General features: G+C 49.4%; 1 protein-coding gene across 1 annotated transcript; it reads right to left on the bottom strand.

Moving 5' to 3' along the window:
* Window positions 1-7,854: 7,854 nt before the first annotated feature.
* On the bottom strand, window positions 7,855-9,078 carry LOC115321762. The gene has a single exon (XM_040213921.3). It carries the CDS (start codon window positions 9,049-9,051, stop codon window positions 7,855-7,857), a length of 1,197 nt encoding a protein of 398 aa, XP_040069855.1. The 5' UTR covers window positions 9,052-9,078.
* Between the last annotated feature and the right edge of the window lie 4,538 nt (window positions 9,079-13,616).

Genomic DNA, 13,616 nt, shown 5'->3' with positions numbered 1-13,616 from the left:
TTTGACGCGAACGTCCTGGTGGCTGGGGTCGATAACGATGCATCGGCGACCTTTAGCTGTCAGCTCCGGCGTTGCCAGGATTTTCTTTTTGCCTTCGTCGTTCTTAAACGTTACTGCCCACACGTGATTTATCTGGTAAGCCCCGAGGGCCAAGACCTCGGGAAGCAAAGCCAGACGAATCAACGCGTCGCGAAAGTCCTCGACGCGGTACGCCCGCCCCTTCACGTCCGCATGAAGAAAAACGGTGTTTAAGACCACTGACCCTGTTGGCAAAGGAGGCAGGATGACGTTGTAGTCCTGGGTGTTGTCTTCAGCCCTGTTACCGCGGCCGGCGAGGGCCGCTGACACCGCTCCACGGGAGCTCATGATGCCACGTTCGCTCGCCTCGGCGTTCGAAAATGGAATCCTACACCACTCCACCTTGGCTTTGTGGCGTTCCCTACCTGCCTTATTAATGCACAAGAAACGAAATGTATCCAATCGGAGGTGTTCTGGAAACACACGCCGCCACGTGGAACGCGGTACGACGCTTAGTTTCACGTGGTACGTGCTCGTTTGTGCTCCAGAAATCCTCCCACTGTTTGTCTCGCCCCGTGTACATGTAGTATTCCTTGTTTATGAGCTTTAGAGACACGGTATCATCATCATCTGCGAGAATCAAGAGCCACGTTATTGAGTATACAGCACGGGCACTTCACACCATCGTACTTGGTCTCCGAGGAGGATATGAACGAATATGTGCAGTTGAATGAACCGTACTTAATCCAATGAATCAAAGAATCAAAGTTTCCAGGAACCCGCCGAAAGCCAAAAATTGGCGGAGCCAGGATTTGAACTCTGGGCCCCCCAATATCCGGTCGGGTGTGCTAACCACTACACCACTCCACCTTGGCTTTCTGGCGTTTCCTACCTGTCTTATTAATGCACAAGAAACGAAATGTATCCAATCGGAGGTGTTCTGGAAACACACACCGCCGCGTGGAACGCGGTACGACGCTTAGTGTCACGTGGTACGTGCTCGTTTGTGCTCAAGAAATCCTCCCACTGTTTGTCTCGCCCCGTGTACATGTAGTCTTCCCTGTTTATGAGCTTTAGACACACGGTATCATCATCATCTGCGAGAATCAAGAGCCACGTTATTGAGTATACAACACCGGCACTTCACACCATCGTACGTGGTCTCCGAGGAGGATATGAACGAATATGTGCCGATGAATGAACCGTACTTAATCCATTTGATCAAAGAATCAAAGTTTCCAGGAACCCGCCGAAAGCCAAAAATTGGCGGAGCCAGGATTTGAACTCTGGGCCTCCCAATGTCCGGTCGGGTGTGCTAACCACTACACCACTCCACCTTGGCTTTCTGGCGTTTCCTACCTGTCTTATTAATGCACAAGAAACGAAATGTATCCAATCGGAGGTGTTCTGGAAACACACGCCGCCGCGTGGAACGCGGTATGACGCTTAGTGTCACGTGGTACGTGCTCGTTTGTGCTCCAGAAGTCATCCCACTGTTTGTCTCGCCCCGTGTACATGTAGTATTCCTTATTTATGAGCTTTAGAGACACGGTATCATCATCATCTGCGAGAATCAAGAGCCACGTTATTGAGTATATAACACGGGCACTTCACACCATCGTGCGTGGTCTCCGAGGAGGATATGAACGAATATGTGCAGATGAATGAACCGTACTTAATCCAATGAATCAAAGAATCAAAGTTTCCAGGAACCCGCCGAAAGCCAAAAATTGGAGGAGCCAGGATTTGAACTCTGGGCCTTCAATGTCCGGTCGGGTGTGCTAACCACTACACCACTCCACTTTGCTTTCTGGCGTTTCCTACCTGTCTTATTAATGCACAAGAAACGAAATGTATCCAATCGGAGGTGTTCTGGAAACACACACCGCCGCGTGGAACGCGGTGCGACGCTTAGTGTCACGTGGTACGTGCTCGTTTGTGCTCAAGAAATCCTCCCACTGTTTGTCTCGCCCCGTGTACATGTAGTCTTCCCTGTTTATGAGCTTTAGACACACGGTATCATCATCATCTGCGAGAATCAAGAGCCACGTTATTGAGTATACAACACCGGCACTTCACACCATCGTACGTGGTCTCCGAGGAGGATATGAACGAATATGTGCAGATGAATGAACCGTACTTAATCCATTTGATCAAAGAATCAAAGTTTCCAGGAACCCGCCGAAAGCCAAAAATTGGCGGAGCCAGGATTTGAACTCTGGGCCTCCCAATGTCCGGTCGGGTGTGCTAACCACTACACCACTACACCTTGGCTTTCTGGCGTTTCCTACCTGTCTTATTAATGCGCAAGAAACGAAATGTATCCAATCGGAGGTGTTCTGGAAACACACGCCGCCGCGTGGAACGCGGTACGACGCTTAGTGTCACGTGGTACGTGCTCGTTTGTGCTCCAGAAATCATCCCACTGTTTGTCTCGCCCCGTGTACATGTAGTATTCCTTGTTTATGAGCTTTAAAGACACGGTATCATCATCATCTGCGAGAATCAAGAGCCACGTTATTGAGTATACAACACGGGCACTTCACACCATCGTACGTGGTCTCCGAGGAGGATATGAACGAATATGTGCAGATGAATGAACCGTACTTAATCCAATGAATCAAAGAATCAAAGTTTCCAGGAACCCGCCGAAAGCCAAAAATTGGAGGAGCCAGGATTTGAACTCTGGGCCTTCAATGTCCGGTCGGGTGTGCTAACCACTACACCACTCCACCTTTGCTTTCTGGCGTTTCCTACCTGTCTTATTAATGCACAAGAAACGAAATGTATCCAATCGGAGGTGTTCTGGAAACACACACCGCCGCGTGGAACGCGGTACGACGCTTAGTGTCACGTGGTACGTGCTCGTTTGTGCTCAAGGAATCCTCCCACTGTTTGTCTCGCCCCGTGTACATGTAGTCTTCCTTGTTTGTGAGCTTTAGACACACGGTATCATCATCATCTGCGAGAATCAAGAGCCACGTTATTGAGCATACAACACGGGCACTTCACACCATCGTACGTGGTCTCCGAGGAGGATATGAACGAATATGTGCAGATGAATGAACCGTACTTAATCCATTTGATCAAAGAATCAAAGTTTCCAGGAACCCGCCGAAAGCCAAAAATTGGCGGAGCCAGGATTTGAACTCTGGGCCTCCCAATGTCCGGTCGGGTGTGCTAACCACTACACCACTCCACCTTGGCTTTCTGGCGTTTCCTACCTGTCTTATTAATGCACAAGAAACGAAATGTATCCAATCGGAGGTGTTCTGGAAACACACGCCGCCGCGTGGAACGCGGTATGACGCTTAGTGTCACGTGGTACGTGCTCGTTTGTGCTCCAGAAATCATCCCACTGTTTGTCTCGCCCCGTGTACATGTAGTATTCCTTATTTATGAGCTTTAGAGACACGGTATCATCATCATTTGCGAGAATCAAGAGCCACGTTATTGAGTATACAACACGGGCACTTCACACCATCGTACGTGGTCTCCGAGGAGGATATGAACGAATATGTGCAGATGAATGAACCGTACTTAATCCAATGAATCAAAGAATCGAAGTTTCCAGGAACCCGCCGAAAGCCAAAAATTGGAGGAGCCAGGATTTGAACTCTGGGCCTTCAATGTCCGGTCGGGTGTGCTAACCACTACACCACTCCACCTTTGCTTTCTGGCGTTTCCTACCTGTCTTATTAATGCACAAGAAACGAAATGTATCCAATCGGAGGTGTTCTGGAAACACACACCGCCGCGTGGAACGCGGTACGACGCTTAGTGTCACGTGGTACGTGCTCGTTTGTGCTCAAGAAATCCTCCCACTGTTTGTCTCGCCCCGTGTACATGTAGTCTTCCTTGTTTATGAGCTTTAGACACACGGTATCATCATCATCTGCGAGAATCAAGAGCCACGTTATTGAGTATACAACACGGGCACTTCACACCATCGTACGTGGTCTCCGAGGAGGATATGAACGAATATGTGCAGATGAATGAACCGTACTTAATCCATTTGATCAAAGAATCAAAGTTTCCAGGAACCCGCCGAAAGCCAAAAATTGGCGGAGCCAGGATTTGAACTCTGGGCCTCCCAATGTCCGGTCGGGTGTGCTAACCACTACACCACTCCACTTTTTTTTTTTTATTTATTAAAAGTATGTTTATTTACAAAGTTTTAAAATGATCACATTGGTTGCCATACACTTATCATGTCAGTGAGCACTGTTTGACAGGCGAGGACCGCGATTCAAACACAAATTCAAAATGTATCTCGCTCAATCATTTCTCTGTAGCGTCACATGCACCCCAAGCAGCCACTCGCGCAGCGGCCCGGGAATCCTTGTTTACCACTGAGCCTTTAGAGCGCGGTTATGCATACGCGTTCCAAATAGCGACCAACATTCAAGCCCTTGTTGTTCCGTCGCCTCAAGAAGGCTGCTCACGTACTGAAAGCCGTCGCAGAAGTGTTGCCAGGCGGGCTTGGATCCCTCTCGGACCTCCAAGTGATCCGTCCTCGACCGCCACAGCGCATATAGACCGAGGAGTGCCAGCAGCTCCCATGCCCTACTCTGTGCACTGTCGCCGAAAAGCAAACATTTCGCGCTCTTCCACTCTACGTAAAGATCTATCTGCAGCACTGCTCGAAGCTCTGCCCAAAAAAGCTCCGCATTCGTACAGTACAAAAACACATGTTCAAGTGTTTCGGGAAACGGACACAACGCACAATTTGTTGACCACGGTTCAAAGAAACCTTTTTTAACCAGCCACGTCTTGACCGGCAGTACTTCGAAATGGAAGCGTAGGAAAAAATTCTTGACTGCCGTTCTGACAGGGTAGCTACGTAAGCGACGATATACATCCGATTTATCCACACTTCCCGGAAAGCTGCGATAGAGTGGGGGCGGTATGAGCAAATCAACTGTGTCCCAGTATAGAGATTTCTTTTTAACTTTCTGCAGGTACTCGTCGGAAAAGCGGGCTCGGAAAAATTCCTTCGCCGCTGCTGTTTCCTGGTAAAACTTCAGAGCACGTGCTCGGAAGTCTCCAGTGTCCCCCTTGAGCCGCGGCCCCAAAACGCTTCCTCCCAGCTCCTTAAACGCAGAAATCACGAGAGGATTGCCTTGATCGCGGAAAAATAGGAAACGCTGTACTTTCAGCTTAAGTTCTACGTTTACAAGGCCCAACCCTCCTTTCTTCTGGCTTACAAATAGGTTGTCACGCCTCATACGTTCAAAACCTGAGTCCCAGATAAACGTTGCGAAAAATCGATGCACCTTCGCCACGTCACTTTGGGAGCACGGCAACACTTGTGCCGCGTACCAAACGGTCGGGAAAAAAACAGAGTTACAAATAAATGCGCGATTGAACAAAGAGAGTTCCCTAGCATGCCAGTCAAGCACCTTACTTCTGAGGCGATTAATGTCCAAACCACCGCATCGGCCACTCAGTTTCTCTGCGGTCAAACTGAGCCCTAGGTAATTCGAAACGCTCGTCGTCCAGGTGACACCGAGGAACTGCTCCGGTTTCAAGTCCCAGTCTCCAAGCCAGGCTCCGACAGATTTGTCTATGTTCATCGCCGCACCCGAGACACTGCAGAAGTCTGCGATGTGTTGGGTTACAGCGCGCACTTGCATCCTTGACGAGCACAACACCGTGACGTCATCTGCGTAGGCGAGCACTTTAAGCGTACCCGACGCTAGGGACAGCCCACGAATGCTCGCGTCACCAATAATGGCCCTGCACAATGGTTCCAGGTACAATGCGAACAGAATTGGCGGCATCGGGCAGCCTTGTCGCACGGATCGGGTAACTGCAATGGGAGCCGTCCTGTTGCCGTTGACCAGGAGCCGCGTTGTGATGTCACGGTAGCACAGCTGCACATATCGTAGCAGTCGCACCCCGATCCCACACTCCTCCATGAGCCGGAAGAGGAACGAATGGCGAACCCGGTCGAAGGCTTTGCTCAGATCTACCTGAAGCACTGCCACTGGAAGCTTCAACACCTGCGCTGCCTCGCACACGATTCGCATCGCGTGCAGGTTGGTGCTGATGGTCCGTCTCTTGATGCCGTAGGCCTGATGCTCTCCGACAACGTTCCGTAGACCCCACTCCAGCCGCTTTGCCAGAATCTTGGCTAGGATTTTATAGTCGCTTGTTAGCAGACTGATGGGCCGGAAATGGTCGACCTTCGGGGTACCCTTTGAGTTTTTCTTCTGGATGAGCACCGTTACCGCCTGTCGCATGGATGGTGGCAGCAGTCCTCGCTTCAGTACGTTGGCGTACACGTCTCGTAGGATAGGACACAGCTGGGCTGAGAACGTCTTGTAGAACTGGCTACCGAGCCCGTCCACTCCTGGCGATTTGCGCGGAGCTAATTCCTTGATGGCTTCCTCGACCTCTGATGCCGTTATTTTCCGGTTCATTTGTTTTCGGACCTTTGAGGATATCTTGGGCAGCGCCACTCCAGTAGTTTGGAGAACGCCGTCGTCCTCCACTCTCGTGAACAGGTCGGTGTAGGCCTGCAAAAACGCGTCTTCGATTTCCTCTTGCCGGGTAGCCTCGACGTCGCCTACTTGGAGATTCCCGATCTTGTTGCGTGAAGCGTGCTGGCGTTCCTTCGTCTTGAATATTTTGCTCGGCTCTTCATCTCTCTCGAGGAACAGCGTTCTGCTTCGGACCATGGCACCGCGGTACTCCTTCTCGAGAAGCTCCAGAATATTGCCTTTGCAATCGCGGATATCTTGACTGAAGAGTCCCGGGGAACGATTTTCCTCTGCGATGAGGATTTCCAGGGTCTTCATCAAGCGGCGCTTTTCCGCCCTTTCGCGCGCCGCTTTTTCCTGGCTGTGCCGGAACGCTTTGAGCCTGACGTTCTCTTTCAGCTCCTCCCAGGTTAACGCGTTCATGGGCACACCTCCCGTTTTGCCCTCGAGAAGCTCCTTTATCTGCGTGCGCAGTTGTTCGTCTTCGATGAGGCTTTCGTTTAGCTTCCAGCTACTCCACCAAGAGGACTTCCGGGTTCGCGGCACGGGTCTGCCCAGCGTTACCGTGACCAGAGCGTGGTCCGAGAACGCCATGGGTAGGACTTCTAGCACAGGCGTCATTGCTGAAAATTCTCCCGAGAGGTAAATACAATCCAGTCGAGCATGGCAATTTCCTTGCCAATGTGTGTACGTTGGGTCGGCTGTTTTCTCGTTGTCCTTAGCATCCACCAGGTCGAAGTCGCGGAGCAGTTTTCGCAGTTCCAGCCGGCTGACGTCCGCTCTCAGCCGCTTTGAGCAATCCCTCTCGGCTAGCACACAATTAAAATCACCAGCGAGGATCGTTCGGCAAGGTGTGTCGAGATACTGGCGAAGATTTTTGAAAAAGTCCCGTCGCTCAGTCGCGTCATTAGGTGCATACGCAGATACAAGCCTGTGAAGCTGTCCGCAGTGCAGCATTTCTACAGCGCACACCCGTCCGTTTCTGTCTCCCTCCCAATCGGGGCAGATTGCGATGTTTTTCTTCTTGCGAATCATTATCGCCGTTCCTCCGCTCTGTCCAAATGCCCTCGACAGGAAGATAACGAAGTGACGATCAAAAAAGCGCGTCAACTCCTCCACTTGACCGTCTGTGGCAATCTTGGTCTCTTGCAAGAAAGCGACATCAACCCGCTCGCGCAGAATCGTGTCCAGCACCCATTGCTTTCTTCTTCTCGCCAGAAGACTTACACAATTGAGGGTTGCAAACTTAAGGGCTCGCATATTGTGGAAAAGGGGTGCTGGTAAAGTCATGCGACGAGGACACTTTCGAGAGATGAGTAGTGAGCAGAGAGAAAAACAAAAAAGAAGTGACCTACGGAAGGGCCGGCCGACGTCGCTCTTCCGTCGGGATGCGCGGCTTCGGGTTAAAGCGCTCGTTCCGTGTGGTGTTCTTGTGCCACTTGAACTGAGAGCGTGCTGATGCTTCCCCTGGCCGCATGATGCACGTTTCACTGGCGTCGCTAAGGTCGGAGTTGTCGTCGCTCAAACTGACCTGGTTCGTGTCTTTTGATTCCAGAGCTTGGATGGCCTCTACGTCTTTTGATATAGACATTTGGACGTCGCTCGATATGACAGGGCTGCTGCTCGACGCTTGCGCATGGTCGAATTTCATGGCGTCCCCCTCGGCCTGCAACTGTGGAGGGTGCACTTCTTTCAGTTCATCGACCGGGGCCTCTTTCGCACCGACTGTGGCGGAAACCTCAGTTTCGACGTCCCTTGCGGCCTCCTCTACCTCTTCCTCGTCCATGTTGAGGACACCATCTCCATCCGCCACCACTTCCTGCGTCACTGTAGCGTAGGTACGGACGCAGTTGTCTCGTTCATGTCCAAAGCGATGGCATTCGTCGCATCGCGGTACGCGACACTCTCGTCGAATGTGTCCCGTACCTTTGCAGCGTAGACATAATGGATCACGTCCCGGAATCACGACCAGAACGTTGCCACCAGCAATCCTCAACTGGTGCGGAATGCGTTCTAAAGTGACGCCCTCCTTTAGGCTTAGCCGCACCAGTCTGGTCGTCGACTGGACGCCGATGAATCCTTCCGCCTTCCATTTTTCACGCGTCAGGTCCTGAACCTTCCCAAAGGGCTCTAGGGCCCTCCTGACGGTTTCGTCTGACGCGTGGAAGGGGAGCCAATGCAGTTTCATGCGGACGTCTGCGTTCTCCGGGTCCACGACGATGCAACGCTTGCCCTTTACCTCCAGTTCCTTGGCGGTGACCAGGCGCAGCTTGGCTTCCTCCGACTTGAAGGTCACCATCCAGAGATGGTTCATTTGATAGGCACCGAGCGCCTCGATGTGCCCGATCACACCAAGACGTTCCATCTCGGCCCTGAAATCGCCTATCTTGTATGGACGAGCACTCACGTCACCGTGCAGCAGCACAGAGTTGCGCACAATGGCTCCTGATGGCAGAGGAGGCAGAACAATACGATAATCCGAGTTAGCCGAAGAAACAGATGAACCGCGGCCGGCGAGGGCCGTTATCGACGCTCCTGAGGAGCTCATGATTCTCCAACCGTAGTGCTCGGAAGCCGGAAGTAGAATCCACTACACCACTCCACCTTGGCTTTCTGGCGTTTCCTACCTGTCTTATTAATGCACAAGAAACGAAATGTATCCAATCGGAGGTGTTCTGGAAACACACGCCGCCGCGTGGAACGCGGTATGCCGCTTAGTGTCACGTGGTACGTGCTCGTTTGTGCTCCAGAAATCATCCCACTGTTTGTCTCGCCCCGTGTACATGTAGTATTCCTTATTTATGAGCTTTAGAGACACGGTATCATCATCATCTGCGAGAATCAAGAGCCACATTATTGAGTATACAACACGGGCACTTCACTCCATCGTACGTGGTCTCCGAAGAGGATATGAACGAATATGTGCAGACGAATGAACCGTACTTAATCCAATGAATCAAAGAATCAAAGTTTCCAGGAACCCGCCGAAAGCCGAAAATTGGCGGAGCCAGGATTTGAACTCAGGGCCCCCCAATGTCCGGTCGGGTGTGCTAACCACTACACCACTCCCCCTTGGCTTTCTCGCGTTTCTGACCTGTCTTATTAATGCACAAGAAGCGAAATGTATCCAATCGGAGGTGTTCTGGAAACACACGCCGCCGCGTGGAACGCGGTATGACGCTTAGTGTCACGTGGTACGTGCTCGTTTGTGCTCCAGAAATCATCCCACTGTTTGTCTCGCCCCGTGTACACGTAGTATTCCTTATTTATGAGCTTTAGAGACACGGTATCATCATCATCTGCGAGAATCAAGAGCCACGTTATTGAGTATACAACACGGTGCACTTCACTCCATCGTACGTGGTCTCCGAGGAGGATATGAACGAATATGTGCAGACGAATGAACCGTACTTAATCCAATGAATCAAAGAATCAAAGTTTCCAGGAACCCGCCGAAAGCCGAAAATCGGCGGAGCCAGGATTTGAACTCTGGGCCTCCCAATGTCCGGTCGGGTGTGCTAACCACTACACCACTCCCCCTTGGCTTTCTGGAGTTTCTTACCTGTCTTATTAATGCACAAGAAACGAAATGTATCCAATCGGAGGTGTTCTGGAAACACACGCCGCCGCGTGGAGCGCGGTACGACACTTAGTGTCACGTGGTACGTGCTCGTTTGTGCTCCAGAAATCCTCCCACTGTTTGTCTCGCCCCGTGTACATGTAGTATTCCTTATTTATGAGCTTTAGAGACACGGTATCATCATCATCTGCGAGAATCAAGAGCCACGTTATTGAGTATACAACACGGGCACTTCACACCATCGTACGTGGTCTCCGAGGAGGATATGAACGAATATGTGCAGATGAATGAACCGTACTTAATCCAATGAATCAAAGAATCAAAGTTTCCAGGAACCCGCCGAAAGCCAAAAATTGGCGGAGCCAGGATTTGAACTCTGGGCCTCCCAATGTCCGGTCGGGTGTGCTAACCACTACACCACTCCACTTTTTTTTTTCTTTATTCCCGGTTAAGACAAAATGAAAAAGCACACGGTCATTCACATACGTACAGTTTGTTCAAGAGCGAATCAGCACTTAGCGGCGGTTGCCAGCACATTAAAATCTTTTTAAACATACCAACTCATCTAGTATTGGCAACCATTCAGGGGGTTCAGGGAGTGCACGGTATACCTCGCGAATATATGCCACACTTTCAATGAAATTTTCTCTTACAGTTTTGGTATTAACATCAGCATTATTAACACTCATTCTTGTCCTCCAGAGACTGTGGAGGCCGAGGAGCATGAACATATCGTAAGGGACTCCCCCCTCGTTTTCCAGGGGCAAAAAGCGGATGCCGTGCGCAGTTATAGGTAGATCTTTTTTCAGTGTGCGCTGAAGTATGTCCCAATAAAACACGGCGTCCCAACACTCAATAAATGCGTGCTCTATCGTCTCGGGTTTTTTGCAGAGGATACAATTCACTGACCACGGTACAAATATACCTTTCTTTTCTAGCCACGCCTTTAGAGGGAGTACGCCGCAGTGCAATTTAAAGAAAAAAGATTTTACCGAAGATTTGATTGGCATTTTCTTTACCCTTTTTAGCACATCTAGCCCTGGGCGTTCACAGTATAATGACCTATAGAGAGGTATTGGCAACAATACATCTATTAAATGTTTATACAATCGTTTTCGGGTAACTGAACTAAGATACTCTGAGGAAAAGCGCACCTTGAGTATTCTGAAAGAAAGCACAACTTCACGCAAAAAACCTTGTACACTGGATCGCATTTGACTACTAGATGACACCACAAACTCAGGGAGTGCATACTGCAGTCGCACTTGCATAACAGTACGCAAAAATGAATCTTTCTGATCGCGTAAAAACATGAACCTAGACACAATTAGTCTTAGAAACAAATGGGACAATCCTAGACCACCATTACCAACAGATCGGAACAAATTGGTACGAGCAGAACGCTCCCAGCTCGAATTCCAGATGAAAACAGCGAAAACTCTGAGCAGTGTTTGCACGTTGAGGCGCGGCATACACAGCACTTGCAAAATGTACCAAATTTTCGCAGTTAAAAATAAATTACAAACGGTAACGCGTGCAAACATGGAGAAGTCCCTACCCCTCCAGCTCTCCGCTTTAGTCTTAACCTTCTCCGTCTCTTCACTCCATAGTTGCTAGCTATCGCGGTAGTGCTGGAATGGCACCCCGAGGTACTTCGCAGGTAAATTTGTCCACTGAACATTCACAAAGTTACCGGGTGCGGTAGCCCAATTACCGTGCCAGAGACCTACGCTTTTTCCCCTGTTGATAGCACTACCCGTTTTCTTACAGAAGGAGGAAGCAGTGCTGATTACTTCACGAACGCTGTCTTGGTCTACACAAAAAACAGCAACGTCGTCTGCATAAGAAAGCACTTTTACTTCGCAAGAGTGTAACCTAAAGCCATGTATACTATCATTGTTAATCAGTTTTAAACAAAATGGTTCCAAGTAATTTGCAAACAGCAAGGGAGACAGTGGACATCCCTGCCTTACAGAAGATCGAACCTGCACACTTTCACTGACGTTCTTATTTACAATGATGGATATCGAACAGTTTGCGTACACCATTTTTAAACCGTCTAATATCACAGACCCTACATTAGCATGCTCCAAATTAAGAAAAAGAACCTCATGCGACACACGATCGAATGCTTTCTCCAGGTCTAGCTGCAACATAGCAACTCGTCTGTCAGAGTGATCACAATATTCTAGAATGCTCCTTACTATATGTATGTTAGTTAAAATGGTGCGGCCTTTAATACCGCAGGTCTGATGCGGTCCCACAAGGTGTTTTATAACATTTTGCAAACGTCTAGCCAGGACTTTTGTGTAAATTTTGTAGTCGACATTAGTCAGACTTATTGGCCTATAAGAGGAAACAGACAATAGTTTTACAGGGTCATCGACCTTAGGAATGAGGACAACATGGCTTTACAAAAAGGATGGCGGTAACTTATTTATGCAATACGCTTCTGTGACTACCTCGTACAAAGCGTCCGCTGCCTCCCTCTTAAATGTTTTATAAAATTCGGCACTGAGACCATCCGGCCCGGGCGTTTTTCCGGCAGTTAATTCGTCTATGGCATCTTCAAGCTCGCGGACGCTGATCGGCGATTCTAAACTTTCTCGAACATCCTCTTCAAGCGTGGGCATAAGCGACAAAAACTCGGTGTCAAAACCGTTATCCCTTGGTAGGCTGTGACCCATCAAATCGTTAAAATATTCAACGAACGCTCGCTCGATCGTTTTCTTATCGCGAGTTATCGTATTTCCGTAGCGAATTTCTTTTATTTCGTTTCGCTGCGCATACCTTTTCTCGTCGCTCAGTGCTCGCTTCGAAGGTCTTTCACCCAACCATAGCCTCTGGGACCGCGCACGTACAATAGCCCCTCTGTATCTTTCACAGTCGATCACTTCAAGTTGGTTCTTGATATCCCTTATCTCTTGTACAAACTCACCCGGTTTCGCGCTTTCTTCGACTAAAAGAAATTCAATTGGCGTCGTAGCTCTTTTTCCTTCTTCTGTTTTTGATACTTAAGGCTGGTGCTCCTTTCAATTGCGTTAATTTTTACCTCTTCTTTGAAAAGTTCCCACCTAGCACCCCACATTGTCCTCTCGTCTTTCGAAAAATTTCCTAAATAAATCATCTACGTTAGATTTAAAAACGTCATCCTTCATGAGGCTAATGTTCATTTTCCAAAGCGACCATTCCCATCTTGCCTTTTTTAATTTTTACCGAGGGTGAACATAACTAACGCATGATCGCTGAAAGAAACAGGTTGAACGGAGTAGTTGTCGCACAGCGGGACAAGACTAGGCGAAACGTAAGGCCTGTCCAGTCGAGCTTGACTAAGGCCCTGAAAGTGCGTGAAATGAACGCTACTTTTGGCGGTGACGTTTGCAACGTCTTCTAACGAATTTTCAGCGACAATGTCATTCAAATAAAGAGCACTTGAGTCGCGAACCCGGGTTGCATTAGCACGGTCCTCTGGTGCGCAGACGCAATTGAAATCTCCGAGAAAAATAACAACTCTTTCACTCCTAAGGAACTCA

Source organism: Ixodes scapularis, unplaced genomic scaffold, assembly GCF_016920785.2.
Source record: "Ixodes scapularis isolate PalLabHiFi unplaced genomic scaffold, ASM1692078v2 PGA_scaffold0__279_contigs__length_252992795, whole genome shotgun sequence".
Lineage (NCBI taxonomy): Eukaryota > Metazoa > Arthropoda > Arachnida > Ixodida > Ixodidae > Ixodes > Ixodes scapularis.
This window is presented reverse-complemented; position numbering and strand designations above follow the sequence as displayed.

Coding starts and splice junctions, on each gene's coding strand:
- LOC115321762 (XM_040213921.3), bottom strand. CDS start 9,051: ATGAGCTCCTCAGGAGCGTCGATAACGGCCCTCGCCGGCCGCGGTTCA.